This window comes from Parasteatoda tepidariorum, chromosome 9, assembly GCF_043381705.1.
Source record: "Parasteatoda tepidariorum isolate YZ-2023 chromosome 9, CAS_Ptep_4.0, whole genome shotgun sequence".
NCBI lineage: Eukaryota > Metazoa > Arthropoda > Arachnida > Araneae > Theridiidae > Parasteatoda > Parasteatoda tepidariorum.
In genome coordinates this window covers 54,981,746-55,001,485 of record NC_092212.1, presented here as the reverse complement: position 1 = coordinate 55,001,485, position 19,740 = coordinate 54,981,746, and the positions used below count along the sequence as shown (strand labels likewise).

The 19,740-nt window shown below is 28.0% G+C and overlaps 2 protein-coding genes across 3 annotated transcripts in view; one reads left to right on the top strand and one right to left on the bottom strand.

Moving 5' to 3' along the window:
- Positions 1 to 6,020: 6,020 nt before the first annotated feature.
- On the bottom strand, positions 6,021 to 15,347 carry LOC107455563 (Transmembrane emp24 domain-containing protein bai). The gene is made up of 5 exons (XM_043040499.2): positions 15,001 to 15,347; positions 12,004 to 12,124; positions 11,234 to 11,304; positions 10,189 to 10,315; positions 6,021 to 7,611 (listed from the first exon to the last, which is right to left on the bottom strand). Exons 1-5 carry the CDS (start codon positions 15,175 to 15,177, stop codon positions 7,490 to 7,492), a joined length of 618 nt encoding a protein of 205 aa, XP_042896433.1. The 5' UTR covers positions 15,178 to 15,347; the 3' UTR covers positions 6,021 to 7,489.
- A 246-nt stretch (positions 15,348 to 15,593) lies between these two features.
- LOC107455556 (uncharacterized) overlaps positions 15,594 to 19,740 on the top strand; it is a 28,620-nt gene continuing 24,473 nt past the window's right edge. For both annotated transcript variants that reach the window (XR_006224958.2, XM_016073167.3), the window contains exons 1-2: positions 15,594 to 15,902; positions 18,792 to 18,899. Coding sequence is in view for 1 of the 2 variants with exons in the window: in XM_016073167.3 (XP_015928653.2) it covers positions 15,884 to 15,902; positions 18,792 to 18,899 (127 nt within the window). In the remaining variant the exon portion in view is untranslated. The remainder of the gene's footprint in view (positions 15,903 to 18,791; positions 18,900 to 19,740) is intronic.

The window sequence follows — 19,740 nt, the reverse complement described above, 5'->3', positions numbered from 1 at the left end:
CGAAACTCCACATTTAATTTATTTCTGTTCTTAGTTAAGATTGAATTTACGTGACTGAAACCGGCTTCAACCATATAGGAACTTGGAAATGCTATCATAAATGGCTGAGCTATTTCGTAAAGTCTTACATATTTTTGCATTATATTTATATTTGTCCAAAATTTGCTTATTGTTAAATTTTTAAAAAGCGTCTTTGCTTCAAATCCCCATAATAATTTAGCAAGCTCATCTTGCAGGTTCATGTCCACGTTTTCACTTTGAGCAGAAAATGGCACAATAATCCAATCAGGGATGTCAATGTTTTCCAAATCAACAAAACGCAGTTTAAAATCGTCGCTCAATTTTTGAAGATTACCTGCATAAATTTTCAAGTCTTCTTTTATTTCTAATTGTCATATATCTGAAAAAAATTCTGATAATCCTTCGACCAATCGACCCCCTGGCTCAGATCGACCCACGCTTATGTTAAATAGACACCTGGGGGTCTATATAGACCACTTTGGCGACCTCTGGTGTAGAGAATGGAACAACATCCATGCCTTGCCTCGGATTTGAACCCAGAACCTTCCTGAAACAAGGCCAGTTCCCAGTCCTGTCAGCTTTTTTAAAGTATAAAAATACAAACTAATTGTGGCAAGATTTCGCAATGGGAAAATAATCATGCACTAATTTGTATGCTTGTTTGCTTTTAAATGTTTTTTTTTTTCTTCTTCTTTTTAATCAGCACAGCATTTAAAGCTTTTATGGTTTACTCTAGATTTAAGGTTTACCAGAACCCACATTTCTATAAACTTTGAAATAATAACAATGAAGGTAAATTAGAATTCAGATGTAAAAATTTTCCAGCGCTATGGAGTACTCTTAAATACGTCATTAAGTGCCGTTAGGTTGTAAATAGAGTGCCGTACTTCCTACTTTCAATCTACTTTCAAGAAATAAAATATAATGTTATGTGCATCCTTTCTTCCGAAAAATCAACAAAATAAAAAATATTCCTTATTTCAGCAAACAAATAAAATGGACCAAAAATTCTTATTTATTTACTTATTTTGTTATTTCTGAAAGCAATGCAAGTCTCAAATATAAAACATCATTTTTAGAAGACAAATCTAGAAATAAACTGTCGGAAATCAACAGTCAGAAATGAAGGATACCATTGTTTTGTTATGAACTTTTGTTACTTCAGCGTCCTATTGTATTTTTTTTCAAAGAGGCACTAAATTATACACTTTAGGCAACTATTTTAGTGTGTTACGCTACTTTTGAGACTTGTGATAGAAATACACTCTTTAGTAATTAGATAAAAATAAATAGAAATACACCAATTTTAAACAAGTATTTTGGAGTACAAGTTTACATTTTCAAGTGAAGGGAAAAAACGCAGCAAGGGGACAAATTTAATTACAGTCATGCCCTATTGGAGTGGCCTAATATACAGGTTGTTAGAGAAGACAGAGTATTAGCAACTCTGAATCAATATTATTATAAACTGCAATTTAAATGAGAATAAATAAATAAATTAATTAAATTAAATAGAAAAAAGTAGAGAAAGAAAGACTTTAAAACTTATCAGAGCTTATAAGGTTGTTACAGGAACTTTTCAAGCGATTTCGTTCTAATTATGTCTAATCGTCTGCAATAATTAATTTGGAAATCCGATTAGTAATTACTATTTATTATTACTTCACGTAGTATGACCCATTCTTAATGGCTATAAGGAGCAACCTCACATATGCTAATTATTTAGAGCAGACGAATAGGCAAAATACAAAATTTGAACGAAATCAGTCAAATAGTTCCTGAGAAATCAAAATTTGAATATGCAGCTTTTTTAAAATTCGATTTCTCAAGAACTATTTAACCGATTTCCTTCAAAATTTCTATTTTGACGTATAAAATTACAATTTTTAAAATGATGTGAAAATTTGTATACCTTACAATAACTAAAAACGAATTTTGTAATTGTGCTAAAAAAGTTTTTTTATTTGTGTAAAAAATATACGCCAAAAATTAATATTAAGGTGCTCCTGACCAAACAATTTCCCAGACTGCGGCTACCCCTTATATTTTGAACGTAAGGAATAAAAATCCGTCGAAAAAAGCATGGTTTCGCAACTTAAAATAACTTCGCCCCTTTAAACCATTTATATTGAGTCCCAGTAGTACGCGGAGATTCGAACACTAAATCAAAAGTTATTCAAAGAATCCCGTATTTTTTTCGCATTGTCACAGCTTAAAATTAAATAAGTTTCAGTTCTGATATGGTATATAAGTCAAGTTCAAAAAATTCGCATGGAAGTTTCCACAAAAAGGTACTTATTTTGTTAAGTTCCGAGAATGAAAATATNGAGCAATTTCCGTTTGACAAATTTCAAAATAACGTGCCTAATATCCTATTGTGAGCTTTATTATTTCACAGTTTTTTTATTTCTTTAAATGAGTTGTAAAATGAGGAACACCTTACAATTCTATTTCTTTTTCAATGATGTATTAATCAATATATCTCCCCTACTTATTTTGTTAAGTTCCGAGAATGAAAATATTAATGTGGACACTCAACGAAATTTTTATAAATTTTCGTCGCGCGGAATTCAGAAAATATTTTCATACTAAAAAGTGCGCAACAATTTGTTTGAAAATATCTATGTAGGGGAAAGTGGGGTAAGACCGGATGGATAAGATTTTAAGGCCTGTCGGAACTAAACTAATAGTCCTAGAAACTATCAGACTTAAGATATTCATTATTCAGTTATGTACAATATATCATTCATGAAAAGTCTTTGATGTACTACTTTTTCTATAAATGATTTCTCCTAGAAAAAGTAAAATTACTCAGTCTCACCCTGGGTGCACAAGTTAACTCCATGGGAAATTTAGAAACACTAGAATTACAGTGCCCCAGGCCCCCGAGTAAAATTCATTACAAAAAATATAGTACTTATTATTAATTGGATCTGTAAAAGAAAATTGAAGAGAATTTCTTTATAAAAGTTACAATTTATTTTGAGGAGGCTTCAAAAATTCTGCAAAATGTTAAAATAAGGCTTTTTGTTGTTTAAGGAAGGGGCCTGCACTAAATTTTTTTGGGGCCTGCATGACCTTTCAGCCTTGGATGTAGTAATCTTCTCGATCCGCTGCACTACAGCATCCGTAGGAGCAGCGTAGACACTCATAAAGGAAGGGGAGCGGACGAAGTCTTACCACGCACGAGAAAACTAAAAATAGTTTTTATAACTGTAATAACCAATAAATAAGGATAGCTTAAAAAGAGAATATTAGAGTTGACACAGTAAAATTAACTTATTTACACTTACGCTGTGAATAAATCAACAAGTCAATATGGTATGTCCTTCATGTTGGCTAGTAAGTGCAATTCTAAGTTAGTCCGCTAGATTGATAATTTCTACACAATCAATTTACTCGGTTTTTACCCATTTTCCTATGTCGAAATTGTTTTCAAACAAATTGACCCTCGCTGTTAATATGAATCTAACTTCAATTGAATTCCACATGTCGAAAAAGTATAAAACATTTTCTAAGTATTCATACGTATGACAAAGATTTCCGGACTATGAATATAGCCCGCATTGGACAGTTCAAATCCCTTTTTTTTTTCAAAATTCCTATAATATTTCTAGATATATACGTTAGTTTTCCAAATGAATTACCGCTCAATAGTTAATATGAATTTAGTTTCAATTGAACTCTGCATGGCAAAAAATTCGCGAATTTTATGCATTTATTTATTGTAATTTTCTTTCAAAATTCCTTTAGATATTTCTCGACTTATATATAAGTATATTAAATTAATTGACCCCGCAACATGTCCACACTTATGGTAGGGATTTCCATACTCTAAATTTAGCATGTATTGGACAATTCAAATTCTTTTTTCATAATTCCTAAAGATTTTTCGTAATATATATTTGATTTTTTCGAATGAAATAACATTAATTTGTTAATATGAATCTAATTACAATTGAATTCCTTACATCAAAAAATAATAAAAAATTCGCAAATTATGATATTACACATCCACAATTATGATAATGATTTCCATAAATTAAACTTGGCCTGCATTGCACAGTACAAAAATTCTTTTTTTGTTTCTTCTTCAAAATACCTCTATTTCTGAATGCATTTTGGTGCTTTCAACTTAATCAACGCTCACTCGTTAATATGAATCGAGTTTCAATTGAATTAGCAAAGTATAAAAAATTCGTATACTGTCCACACTAATTGCAGCACTGTCCAGACTATGAATTTATCTGCATGGGATAGTCTGAATTCTTTTTTCAAAATTTCAATGAATATTTGATATATATAGGCATTTTCAAATGAAGTAAAGCTCACTTGTTAATATGAATCTAATTTCAATTGAGTTCGTAAACTTTCCCCACTAATGGCAGCGATTTCCATCCCGTATAGAACAATGAATAATTCAAATTCTTTTTTAAAATTCTTATATATTTTTATAAATATATACGTATGTATGTTACTGTGACTGATCGAAATTGGTGGTTGTTGACAATATAGTCGTTTGGTAAAGGTTCAAAATATATACTAAGTCTATATAAGTACCACTGCCCAGTATGCATTTAACCGGTACTCTGAACATTGATGTTCCTCCTAATCTATCCTCAGTACATATCAAAATATCGAATAAATTTATCAAAATACCGAATATCAACAAATAAATTAAAATCAAATCGGATACAACAAATATACATTCACCAAAGCAACTATGTGATAATGGGAAAGTCGACATTCTCTTGATTTCGATCATGCACAGTAACATGTTCTCAAGTGTATTACGCTCATTTCTTAATATGTATCTAGGGCCAAGAGGATGAGAGTTCGCAGGTCTGCAATATTTGTGCTGCTTTAACTATATCAGAAGTTACGGCCATAGCATGCTAAGCTTAAGAACTGCAAGCGCAGATGTTTTTAGCACGCTCATAATCGTCAAGCCCAGAATGGGACAGATTATCCATAAAATTGAAAAAAATGAAATACTGGTGTGGATAAATAATCAAATTTGCAATCTAATTACAAATTTCAAAATTAATTAGAATTCTTATTAGCTTTATAAAAGTATTGTGAGATGGATTGTACATCTTTAAACATAAATGAGTGGTTGCAAAGGAATTTAATTTGTTAAATTAAATTAGCTCAGAAATTAGTAAAAAAAAAATTCTTTTAAAAAATAAACAAACTGCCATTGCTGTAAACTCTGCTTTTCAGGAAATTTCAACGTTTCTCAGTCTTATAATGCAAAAATTATTGGATGAAAAAGACTATCTCGTTAGAGAAATACTTCTGAAACATCCTGGTATAATAATTCTTTTTTTGAAAAATATGTGACAAATGTGAACTACGAGTACATTAAATAAAAGATTTAAAAGGAATTGGCCAACAGTTTAGGATTAAAAATTACTGTACTACTAAAGGAATAAGAAGTATAGGAAAAAAAATTTGTTAACTAAATGTTCTTTGACGGACAAACATATTTCAAAAGTTCAACTTTCATTTCTTAATAATTATACTTAATTACCAAATATTTAATTGCTTATTAGGAAAAAAGGCAATTTAGGAAGAAATAAAAACAAATGCAAATGAATTGTGGGGGATGGTGAGCAGAGTGAGCAGGGGGCAAAGCCTCCTAGTTATGCACAGTTTAAAATAAAGAATTCAAACAAACATTAGTAGGAAACTTTTGAGCAATTTCCGTTTGACAAATTTCAAAATAACGTGCCTAATATCCTATTGTGAGCTTTATTATTTCACAGTTTTTTTATTTCTTTAAATGAGTTGTAAAATGAGGAACACCTTACAATTCTATTTCTTTTTCAATGATGTATTAATCAATATAAGAAACAATACCACGCAGCTACAGGGTCGAATAAGAAAACTTTCCTAAGATACAAATAAATTCCAACTGTTAATATTATCCTTTTTACTTTATTATAAGTTATAAACACCTTAAAAATAAAGAATCAAAATAAATAGAAAAACTGAAGTAAATTGTAATAATTTTATTTAGTGTACAAATGAAACAGCAAGTGTTTTAAATGGTGCTTTATTCTGTAATTACAATATCACGTTTATTTCATTTATCAAAAATTTAGAACCTCTTTTAAATTATATTAAAATATGATAAAAATACATTGTCTTTACATTAATACTAATTCAATAAGAGTTAAAAAGCATGAATAACAATAAAATGAATCCAAGTAACAGATGATAAAATGCATGATGAAAAAAATAAGAAAAAATTAATACTTATATACAAAACATGTCCAAATGAATTCAATCATCTTTTAAATCCAAAACAGCACTAAATAACACCTTTCACCATCAAAAACTTTGCCATAATTTCTCGTAATTCTAGAAGTATTATTTCTAATGAAAATAGTTTAGAGAAATTGTCATATGAATAAAGGAAAGAAAAACATTACATAGTGACAGTACATAGTTGCATAAACAAAATTCAAAAATATTAACCTAAACCTTATTAATATGAAGAAAAAAAACTAAAAATTTCTCAGTAACAGAGATGAAACGATCTGAATCAAGGACGCACAACCATTCTTGTATAGCAGGCCAATAATAAGATAAAACTGTAATCCTAAAAATTCAGGCTGCATTTAAATTCTAATTTAAAGTACTAATTTGTATAAATTACACAGGCACAACTAAAGATACCATAAATTAAATAAGTATATAAAAGTAAATTGTTACAAATATAGCTGGAAGATAAAAAAGCAAACAAATTATCACTAATTAAAGGGGGAGGGGGGAAAGAAAATTGCAAAGCTCATTAAAAATTAATTTTTACAGCTATCACTGAACCCATAAACAAAACTTAAAGGCTAGATATGATACACCAGCAACTTACTTTTACTTGTTACTTTTTTTAAAATTTTTATTAATATTTATGTCAGCTCAGGGATCAAATGAACAGACTTCATCGGCCAGTTTTGGTTCAAAGCATAGGTTGTACATCCTAGCTGAATACAGCATTAGGAGAAACGAAATATTACATAAAAATGAATAGACAGTAAACAATTCTCTGAACAATGAAGATAATTGTTTCGAAATATATTTGTTCAATTGTTTAAAAATTTCATCTAATAACTATTTAAGTTCCAATGGATTATTATTAATGTCATAAAAAGAGCACAAACGTAATAATGGAAATCAATAATAAATCATTAACTTACTCACAAAACAATGTTTTCAACTATCCAGGATATTAAAATAGTTCAAAGATGCAAATGCTTTCAAATAATCATGTTAGTGTCAAAAAAATTTTTAAGTGAAAAATTACATACAATTGCAAGATATTGCATACTGAAAAGCATTCAAAAAACATTTTGAGACTGAGTTTTTTTTTTTTCTTTTAAAAAAGCAGCATTTAAACAAAACTTTTTTTCTCAAAACAGTTTTGTTTTGATATTTTGAAGTATCTTCATAGAAGATAGTGAATTTATTCAATGAGTTTTTTAGCTTTGAAGAATCTCCTAAGATACAAAACTTGCCATGTAGCTAAAGCTAGAAGAATGCCCATAGAAAATATACTGAAATAAAGCACTCTGGTATTTGTAGATTCTGAAAAACAAAAAAAATAATTGAAGGTTAATAAAAATAATAATAAAAAAAATACATAACATACTTTTTCCTTTTCGTAAAAGAAATTTCTTGTGTTATTCAAGTCAAGGATTAAAAAGGACTACTTTTGGTCTGTTAATACGTCAAAAAAATTCCCTAATTAGATCTTCTTGTTGAAGAAGAAATTTTCTTAAATTCTAAAAAATATATACTAGATACAAGTACTAACATTATTATGAACATTTATGGTATTTTAGGAAGTTTTTTCCTCACTTTTTGGTTCATTAGAACCCCTCCCCCCTAAAAAAAGAAAAAAAAGAGTGATAATGGATTTTACATTCATTGGAATAAATTTAATTTTTAAAATGAAGCTTTAGCACTTGTAAAATCTGGCATAAGTAAAATTTCAATGACATAAAAATTCTAAGAATTCATTATAAAATAATCCTGAAAAACAGGCAAAATTGAAGACATTCAAATTAACTAATTAGAATAAAACCATATAGCTAAAAAAAATTTCAACTACAAAGCCTCCAGTTATAATTTTTAAGATAAAAATTGAATTAAAACACTCACTTAATGCTTTCTACTTTCTATTTTTGCTCATAGATAACACATGAATGAACATTACAACCCTTAATAACTTAAGGCTACATAGAATTGATCAGATTTTCTATATTTCAGCTACACAAAGTAAAATATTGATTATTAAAAAACTAATATTTCTCTTTCCATTTAAGATAAATTCACTAATTACGATAATAATATTCACTTGATTTAACTGATAAACACGTATAATTCAAGTATAAACAGCAAATAAAAAATTTAAGACAGGAAAAAAAAAGTGTAAGAGAAATTTAGAAAGTGTTGGTCTGAGAGTATCCCATTCTAGTATAGTAAAAACGTCAGTAAGTAGTATGGGCACAATTGGTGCAGGGGACAGTGGGTATGTGCCTCACTCAATAATGATATGACAATAAAATGGTATTATATTTAGAGATAATAAAATGGACACGAACTAAGAAGTAATAGTACTCTAATTGATATCAATTTAAATATTGAGTAGAAGAAATAAGTTTTTTTTCATATTACTTTTTTTGATGCGCAAAATTTTTAAACTATTGTAAATAAGAGTGTCTCTTGCAAGTGTAATTTTAACATCATCTCATCATCAAAAAATTGGACGCCTGAGATGCCCATACCAAAAAATAAGTCTTTAAAAAAACTTGCAATGTATTGAGAATGTATATCAAGAAGATATATTTAATTTAATGACATTTTAATAATATTGAATTTATAAGTTCATACATTGATCTTTAAGGCATGATCTTAAGGATCTTTATTTGCTTTAAAAAAAAAATGTTAAATGGAATGAACATCTAACATTTCATAATTAGTTTATTAACTGTAAAACTCGACACAAAAATTACACACAGGTCACTCTAAAAGCCCCAGAAATAAAATTATAGATTATAGCTAAATGTGGTATGCAGAAAGGGCCATATTTGTTTATAAATTTAACAAATATGTATATATTCCTTTTCTTTTTAGAAATTCCACTCTGTTCCAAAATCATTGCAATTTTAAGTGCTTTTTTCACAAATTTTCTCATTTTCGTTTCTCATTCTTATTGACTTTGCCTTATGTTATATTTTGCTTTGCTGCATAAAGTTAATAAGACTTCGTTCGAAATTACGAAGGCAGGCAAAAAATTATACTGGGAGTACTAAATGTTAAAAATAGCAGGTTTAGTTGACCTGTAGCCATCTGCAATGTAACTACTGAATTAAGACTTGAAATGCTGAAAGAGCCTTTTCATTTACGAATCAAACATGATTTTTTCCCCAAAATTCCAGTTTGTACAAAAGTTATTGCAATTTTAAATATATACCTACATATATTTTATAAATAATACATATTTTTTTCTACATATATTTTTAAATAATGATTATTAATCCATTGCTGTAGAAAGTTATATTTCTTTTTCTTAAGATATTCATTTTAAAAACTCATACTGTACTTGAAGTGATATAAAAAAAATGATGAGAAAAAAAAGCGAAAGAGATTAGATGTTGCCAGATATAAAACTATTACAGGCTGATAAACAAGACACTATCAAAGGCTGATTATTTCTTGTCTCAGTGGATAAATTGCATTGGAATCTAGGTTTTATTTGATTCATTGCAATGAATCCACTATTACAGACTGATAGGCAAGGAGGAATGCTGGAATCTAGGTTTTATTTGATTCATTGCAATGAATCCACTATTACAGACTGATAGGCAAGGAGGAATGCTATTTCCGATTAAAATATTTAATGGCATGCAAAGATTTTTTTAAAATTCCTAATAGGAATCTCTACATGACAATATAATTTTTAAGCTCTGATGCATACAGAATTAGACAAAATACAGAAGCTAAGTCATCAAAATATTTACGATTGAATCTTTAATTCAAATAGATTTTTACTATTCATTTTAAGTACCAACAGTTGAAAACCTGGAAAGCATGTAGACATTTTGGAATTTTTTGAGTACCATTTGTAAATATGGTTTTAAAAAAAATTATTACTAGTACCATTTGTGTCCCTCATCTCAGCTTCTCGTTGTCTCATGTAAGCAAAGTCCTTCACAATTGATTCTGATAAGTCTTCGAGTCTTTGCAATTCAACTTCAAGAGGTTTCAAGCGGCCCATATCAGCAACCTTAAGGGAGATGAAACATTTTATTGCATGATATGAAATCAGTTTCAAACTAAATAAGCAATTTTATTTAGAGTTTAAAAAATTAAACAGACAAAATTTTGTTACAAATAATGAATTGAAAATGTATGAAAATAAATAAAGAAACAATGGACTAAAATGCGATAACGGCAGTATAATTATAAAAAACTTTAGTTGAAAAAATTAGGTATCTACAGCAAAAATATTTATGATGCAAACAAAAGATGAATCATTTGGGGAAATTTTGACCAAATACTTTTTTTCTCTCTTCAGCACAAACAACTAAGCTTTTGATATTTATAGCAGATTGCAGCTCATTTTCTGAAGATCACGTTAATAGAAAATTCATCATGGCTTCAAGGCTTTTCCCCAATGTGTTTCCCAAGCTGGCTGTTATTCTGTTTCATCGGTATCACTTTGCACGTCAGCTTACTTCTGCAAACATTTCTTGAGCTGACAGCACTCAAGATTCAACATTCTCATCAAGTTAAGCATAAATATCAAATGTGTTGTTGTCTGAGGTATTTCCTCTAATTGCAATAAATTTTAATTTCCTTCCTCAGATCCGGTAAACAAAATAACTTTAATATTTTCTAAATGTCGATAGAATTTTTGAATGGTAAACCTGAGAAACTGCCAGTTTGAAAAACAATGAAAACAAGTATTGAGCAGAAACACTATAAGAATAGCATTTGCAACAAGATTATAAAAAAAAAGATAATAAACATGAAACACAAAAGGTACAAAAACAACAGATCAAGGTTTGACAATGTAAATTTTGAAAACTTATGACCTGAATTAAGTAACACAATTAAAATAAAGTTAAATATTCAATAGTTATTATATAGTTAACATAATATAAATGAAGAACTATAAAATTATATTAGAATGAACACATACAGCATCATAGCTCTTAGCCTCCACACCATGTTTCAAAGTTAAAACTACTTCTCTATCTTGTGCTCTTTGACCTGCAAAATCAAAAATGAAATAACTTACAAATCTTACTTATTATAAATACAAAGATATTTTCAACTAAAACACTATATTTTTTTACAGTAATTTTGTTATAATGTAAGTTCAAAATTCAACTCGCCTATATTTAGCAAAACAAATGTTTTTATTTTTTATTTTTTAAACAGTTGCTGATAATATTAGTTTTATATAAAAAGCTGTCTCAGATAATGAGATTCACAAACACTCATCTTTAATCTTACCATCTAATAAATATTCTTTTAAATTTTCCACATTTTTTTCTCATGAACAATATTACTTGTTTAGATTTTTTTTTCAAACAAAAAAAGGGAACATAAAAAGATAGAACTTGCAAACGGTAATCATTTAAAATAAAAGAATTATTCCATGTTCTGCATCTTTGTCAAACAATATAATAAAGAATTGATATCATATGAACAGATACTAAGTAATAGTAATGTATCCATAATAAAAACTAAATCATAACAAATCTTCAAATTTTATTTATCCTTATTCTTTTAAGAAGGCAGACTGAATGAAATTTAATTTTTTTAATAAACCAAACATAATAAAAATAAAAGAAATGAAAAAAAAAAAAGAAAAAATATAATTAGCTATATATACATAAATGACTAATTTATTAGAATATTGAGACAAAACAATCATATAAACATTATGATGAATATAAAGCATACCAGCGGGTGTTTTTGAAATGAAACAAGCTTCAAATACATCATAATCATCAGTAACAAATGCAAATTTCCCTTTATCTACATTTTCCCTTGATACTAATATATGACCTTTTGTATCAACAACCTGAAAAATAACGTAATTTGTAATTATTAAAACATTTTACAAGGAGCAATAAGTTAGGTACATGAGTAAAAACACAAATCAATGAAAATAGAACGAAATTAATGGAATTTTTAGAAAATCCTGTACATTTGTAATTTTTAGAAATCAATTGAAGCAGCAGAATCTTGTATCTATTTACAATTTAAAAACTTCTTGAAAAGGTTTTTTGCAATAATAAGACCCTATTTGCGCAAAATCACAAAAGCTGGACCCTGGTTGAAAGAATGTGACTTAATGCTTATTTTATATTCACAAATTATGAATAGTTTTTGGAATAAGTTATATAATAGTTTTCACAAATTATGAATAGTAGAACCTTTCACAAAAATTATTCATTAAAGACCATCTCCACATTTGCATTTTTTCTTCCTTTTTTTAGAAAAAAAACTTATAAAGTAAAAATATTTTTTAATTGATTTAACTCTTTCAGTTGACTTAATAAGTCACATTCTTTCGACCAGGGTCCCACTTTTGTGAATTTGTCCAAATAGGGTCCTGTTATTGCAAAAATCCTTTTCAAGAAGTTTTTAAATTGTAAATAGATACAAGATTCTGCTCAACAATTGCTGCTACTAAATTAGAGATGCAACATGCATATATTTGGTATTTAGCTTATACTGCTCACACAGAATATTCATTTCGAACGAATAATGGAAACAAAATTACTCACATTTTTAATAATTTCAATTGACATATTCTAAAGAACATAACTCAGTAATGTATCACTTTTAATGTATTACGCATTAAGTAAACGGGGATATTTCCGTATCGTGATCTGTCGTGCCAACTACGGTTGCCAAGGTGCCAAATAGATTTTGAACTTGCTAATATTTTTTTAAAAAACACATGTAGATGTTTCCCCGGGGGTGGCTACGAGTTATACCTTTCGAATTGGTTCCTTTTTGTGATATTTTTCTTAGTTTCTCGTGGGCTACTGCCCGGAAGTTTCCAAGACTTGACGATTATTCTGCCACACATCACGATACGGAAATCTCCCCAAGTAAACAAACAATTCTTAAATTTCTAATATTTTATTTAAAAAATTGCCAGAAATTAATTTTTATTTACATAATATTCCATTAATTAATTTTATGAATAAATATAAATTGATCAACAATTTATTTATAAAAAATATGATTTAATATTAATAAGAATGTGTACGTGTTGGAATTTAAATTTAGGGAAANCCCCCCCCCCCCGGGGGGGGGGTTATTCGATTAACAAATCAATAATGAAGATAAACAAATTTGTGAAGGATCCGTTCTAATGAAAAGATATTTTGTGAAAGGTCTTTTAATGGACCCAAATTTCTTCTAAATAGACCCCTGCTAGATCAATAGATGTTATATTGCTTAACAATACAAGCAGTTAAAAACCAAACATCATAGAGTATATAATTTATATAATCAGGAAACAATTAATTGGAAGAATAAACAATTTTTTTATTAGTTCTTTTTTTGAATAATGTAAAAATAAGACTTAATAATTGAGTCATATAGCCACAATGTTATCAGACAAATAGATTTTTTCGTATACTTAGGGCAATTCTGCCATTGGGTAAGCAAACACATCGTTATAATCTTAAAAATGGTCAAAAGAGAAATCGTTATCAAAACACTTAAAAATTCTTCTAATTTAGATGCATCCATGTTATTATATTTTCTGTCATCTGGAACGAAAAAACATTACATTTTGACAAATGTTTTTATTAACATGGATAGGGGTTTCACCTATATTCATCACATTTATAAACAATTTATCTAAAGCCAAAGAAACAATTACTGTAATTTAGAAATTGGCTCCGCATATAAAAGTAGATTTTGTTTCAAATGCAAAATATAGCCTCAAAAATGTTAAAAAAGTATTTTTATTACCCACTAATTTATGATAAATATTAAATTTTATGATTAAATTTACGGCAAAATATATATATATTATCAAAGGGAAGATTACGGTAATCAATCATGTAAAAATTGTGCTAATCATAAATAAATTAGTAACATAAATTTGGCATCCCTTCTTGCCCACATCTAGGAACACCACTAAGAGGAATGCAATAGTGATATTTCTAACACATTGGAGATACGATTGTGAAGTGGAGATTCGATTGTGATCTGTTGCGCCAACTACAATCGCAAAGTTGCCAAATAGATTTTAAACTTGCAAATTTTTTTAAAAAAAAACGTGTAGATGTTTGCCCGGGGGTAGTTACGAGTAATATCTTTCGAATTGGTCCCTTTCTGTGATGTTTTTTTTAGTTTCTCACGAGCAGCTGCCGAGACTTGGCGATAATTCTGCCACAGATCACAACACGAAAATCTCCCCGGAGATATCTCTGTATAGTTATTTGTCTGCGCCTTTAGTTTCTTGCGGGCCACTGCTGGTAAGTCTCCAAAACTTGGTAATTATTTTGTCACAGATAACAAAACAGAGATTTTCCCAACTCATTCAAATTTAAAAATTACTCTGGATTTGTGAATAAGCACATTATTTTTATAAACTCGATGATATTTAGGCTGAAAGGTTATGTAAAGATGTGATGCTTAGTAATACATGCCCAAAGTATGAATAACTAGCGCTTGACAGCACTAGAAACAACATGTGTAGCTATGTATGTTCTCATGATCACCAATTCTTAACATTAGTAAAATATGGTTTAGAATTTGTAAATATCGTATAAAGTTTAATATAATCATCTAATGAATTATTCAAATATGATATAAGTGATTGATGAAAAGATTTAAGGAACTCATCAAAATAATTTAAGTCGCTAAGTAAACAATCAAAACCGGTAAACAAGATATCAGTCCTTGCTAATTGAAATACAAAACAATTACCATCAAATCAGTAATGTGACCTGGAGCGTCACTTAAATCATATTCTCCACTAACTAAAACACCTTTATGGATTTCTTCTTTTAAACACCGTCTGCTATTAGCAGGTAATCTAAACATTAAACATTGGACAGAGACTGCAGTACAAGCTATTATTAAAATTTTTTGAAATGAATACATTACGAATCAGACGTTTTATAACTGAAAACAATTTTTGTTTTTCATACAAAATAGAAACATATACAAAAATACTACAATTAAATACGAAAAACTTATAATCAGACGTGGCAAGACAAGAAAACAGAAACAAGCACAAGCATCATCATCAAATTGAATGTGAAATGAGTTGAGTTGTACTAGAATGTACAATCATGCTTATGGATATATTTGGAAAAAAAATTTATAAGAAGAGAAGTAATTGGGAAATGCTTTTACTTTTAATGCTCCTACTTACTGTTCGTACTTTTTATTATATTTTTCAATAATTTTTACTTCATTCTTAGGGACCGTATCGCGTATGACGATTCGCATTGCCAATCAGGTTCCCGATCATATCTTTGAATTTGCACATGCGAAGTTTTAGAATACAGTGAGAATGGCCTTATGTATTGACACGAGCGCCACTACTATTCATTGTGCTGTTGTTGCATTGTGTTGGAATACGTGCTTTTGCCTCTATTCCCTTGTCTCCTATAAACTAAACTGAGTCGAACCTCGCCCGTCTGAACTGAACCAATACGCTAAAGTAATGGACCAGTCATTGACATTGGAGAGGTTAAAAAGAAATCAAATAAAATGAATAATACGGCAATCTGTTTGAAATCGAAACATTAAATCATCTCAATACCATGAATTTATTTTTTTCACCAAATGAACTTCAGTATTGATGGATAAATGTAGTACAGGTACGAATAAAAAAATCACTTCTAGCCCTTTTTTAAGTACCCTCACAATTTTTTGTTCTAAAATGCTATTCTAGACAGCTAGCATCAAATCTAATAAATATAATGATAACAGCTGTGAAGTATTAAATTAGTTGCGAATGTGAATAAGACAGGCGTTGTTGTTTATCTATACTATGGGGGAGAGAGCGTGATTTTTTTTTTCTATAGTCAATTTTATATAATAGTTTATTTTCTATATTTGTTTTTGCTTAACATTTTTCTTCATTAATTATGTATGTGTGTAATAGTTAAATGTAAAGTTTCGATTTCCTTTATTTTAATAAATTTAGATACGTTTATTTTTTTATTACGTACCTATCACTTGCTGCTTACATGACGAATTCCAGATTCCTCATTTCGGTGTTAACCTCATAGTTTCTTTCATGATTTTACAACCATGAGAATTATAGATATTTGATCAAAAAATCATCATTTACGTTTAGTATAGTTTGATGTGAAGTGACTTGTTTGTTATTAGTTAAATGTTATTGCTCAAACTATGCCTACCATTTAACTTTAAGTATTTGGCGATTTGAAACCTGTAATTAATTTCCTTTATATAATGTGATTATCCACATTGGTTAATATTTGTATAAAGCTTATGTAATGCTTTAATACTTAAGAATGTATCTACAAACTCATTAACACAAATTGAAGCAAGTTCTTTTTTAAATGACCAAAGTACATTATTAAAATATTTCTTCATTATTAAACACGAATATCCTGGCTTGATAATATTAATTGTATATCATATTATTTTGTTTTATAAATTATATCAAGCCAGTACATTGTGTTTAATATAATTATTACTTTTTTTTGTTGTACTCTACAATGATTAACAAACCTTAGTAAAGTAGATTTATATTCAGTATAGTGCTTATTTTATGCCAATTATTGATATAAAAGTGAAAAATCAGTTAAGAGTAAAATATCAAATATATTTAAAGTGTCATTTTGTGTATAAACTATGAATAAATCTGTAATTTATCTGTATATTGTTACTATAATATTTTATTTTATAATCAAAACTGACCAATGTTCTTATTATATTTTTTTAAATATACTGAATATTTCATCTATTACATAGGGTTGTAGTTCATGATGTAAATTTTTTGTTTAATTTATTAATTTTCTCAAAACTTAACACTGAGACTTTGATGCCTGTAGATAACAATGATTTAAAAATTAATATATTTTTAAAATATTTTTCTTTTAATGTATCTTGCAGTACAACTAGAAAATTTTTCTGCATGGGGTCTTAAATTTGTAGTTTTTAAGTTCATAAATTTCATTCATAGACCATTGCTATAAATGTTTCTTTCTTTCTCTATATTTTTATTGCTCTCTATATTTGTTCTCTATATAGTTCTTTGTATTTGTTACTGTAGTTATCTTTAAATTTTGCCATTAGAAATAAAAAAAAATTTCATGAATTTTTAATATTTGTCTGACAAATATTAAAAATTTATAAAATTTTTTTTGAGATTTATGAAATTTTTTGACAAATTTTGTCATTTATGATAGGAAAATTTTTAAACGAAATTTTTTTTTAAAAATAAGTTATTGAATACCTACATCTATAAACTAATTAATAGATAAGAGAGGACTAGTATAGTCAATATTTACTAAATTGCTAAAAAAACTTGCCTAGTTTAAGCATGTCTAGTTTTTTTTTCTTTCTGTTAAACTACATTTTAACTTTTTATCTTCATTGTGAACTATTCAGAACTGATTCAAATATTTTAACTTTTGTATTAATTTTATCATTTTCACACTTTATCATTTTTCTTACTAAAGTTCTTTATATTTTGGGCAGGGTTGGGTTTTTGACGTCAAAAAGTGTTTTTTGACATGACAAGGGTATAATACTGNAAGCTCTTTATATTTTGGGATATTTAGAAAAATTTTACACTTTTTCAATCATTATCATGTAGGTCCCTATTGGTGATGTAACTTCAGCCATTTGTTACATAAAGATTGAAGCTAGAAGCACTGCAAATATTTGCATTTTTATTATTACTGTAATATTGAAGAGTAAAACTTTAATGTTTATTTACATTGTTGTTAATTTATTATGTCTCCAGTTATGAAAATCTGTTTTATAATTGATCAGTGACCAATTAATGCTTGGGAATGGCTTTATCTCCCTTCTTGGCTTTGCTTCTGTGTACATTTGCCCATATTTAGCAAACAATTATTACATATTTTTTTCTCCTTTATAACAGAAACTGAATTAGTTAGTTCTAACAATGCTTTAAAAGTGTTAGTTTTGTTTATCCAAATATTATAGTTTGATATTTAGGTTAAAATCAATAATTTTTGTAGCTCTAATTAAAAAAATATTCATATCATCCTGGCCTTTAACATATTATTCAAAATAATGATAGTCTTTCTGCTCTTTTTTCATGAGAAAGCAAATCCACTTTTTTGCAATGTTAGGAAAGCAAATAAGTAGCTATTTCATTATAAATTTAAGTCTGCAACAAATAAGTTTGCAGTCTTACACATTTATTTATGAAGTTTTAAATTAATCTATTTATTGATGAATATTTATTATTATCTTCAGTATAATTCAAATGTCTTTTCCTATAAGATGAATTTTATACAAAAATTGTTATATATAGATAATTCTTTCCATTGCTATGGCTTAGTACTCACAGTTCAATATTTTTCTGAATTGTGTTACTATTAACAATTTTGAAATGCTTATAATTATTTTAATATTTAATTTTATCTTGGGGAAAAGTTTTTTTTTTTTATATTTAGTTCAAATGATAAGAAACATTTTGTATTAAATTTTTTGTTGTTGCTCAAATCACTTTGAGTTTTAACTTTCCTCTTCTAAATTAGATGCTGAATTTGATTCTTATTGGGATAATGAAGCCAAGAACCAAAATCGAAATAGAATAAGAGTTGGACGACAGTATCAAGCTACAATACCTCCACTTTTAAAGCCTGGTAATTTGATATTTTTTTTAGTTTTCATATTTCAGCTGTATATACTACAAAGGTAGAAATTAAGAACATTTAGTCACTGGTCCAAAAGATTAGTTACTAAAACATATAATTAGTCTCTACACATTAATGCATAAAGCTTGAGACCAGCAACAAAAACAGCATATTATCTATTGCTGGTTCTGGGGACCACTAATATTCTGGTAGTCTGAGTCAAATTTTAACAGTCACATGTCCAAGGACTTCCAATTATTTCAAGCATTGTTCTATAAATTGTGGCTGTGTGTAATATGTTAATTACTCATTTAATAATTAGTTTATTAAATATTAGTCATTAAAAAAGGAAATATGATGCAGATCTGCATAAAAATTATCTTTGATTCTTACAAGTCAAATAATTTTCTGAAATTAAAAAGTAGTATATGTATTTTTTTTATCTGTATCAATCATATTTGAGTTTAGTAAAGTCATATTTACTTTTTTATCTGTATCAATCATATTTGAATTTAGTAAAGTCATATTTACTTTTTTATCTGTATCAATCATATTTAGTATTAGATTTTTATAACAGTAGTAAAAATTTGATTGATCATTAGCTGTAAAGATGTGATAAATTAAGCTTAGATTGAGACCGGATGGTTCAAAATAGTTGAGCTTGGGGATGTTGAAGTTTCCTGCCTAATTATCATTTTTCCCCCCTTGAATTATTGCAAATAAATAAGGCATTGAAGATTCTTAAATTTTTTTTTATTTTTAATGTAGGGTGACCCAGGGTAATTCAGGATCACTCTGTTTCTGGGGTAAATAATGATCACATTTTTTAAAAAAATTATTTTTTTTAAAT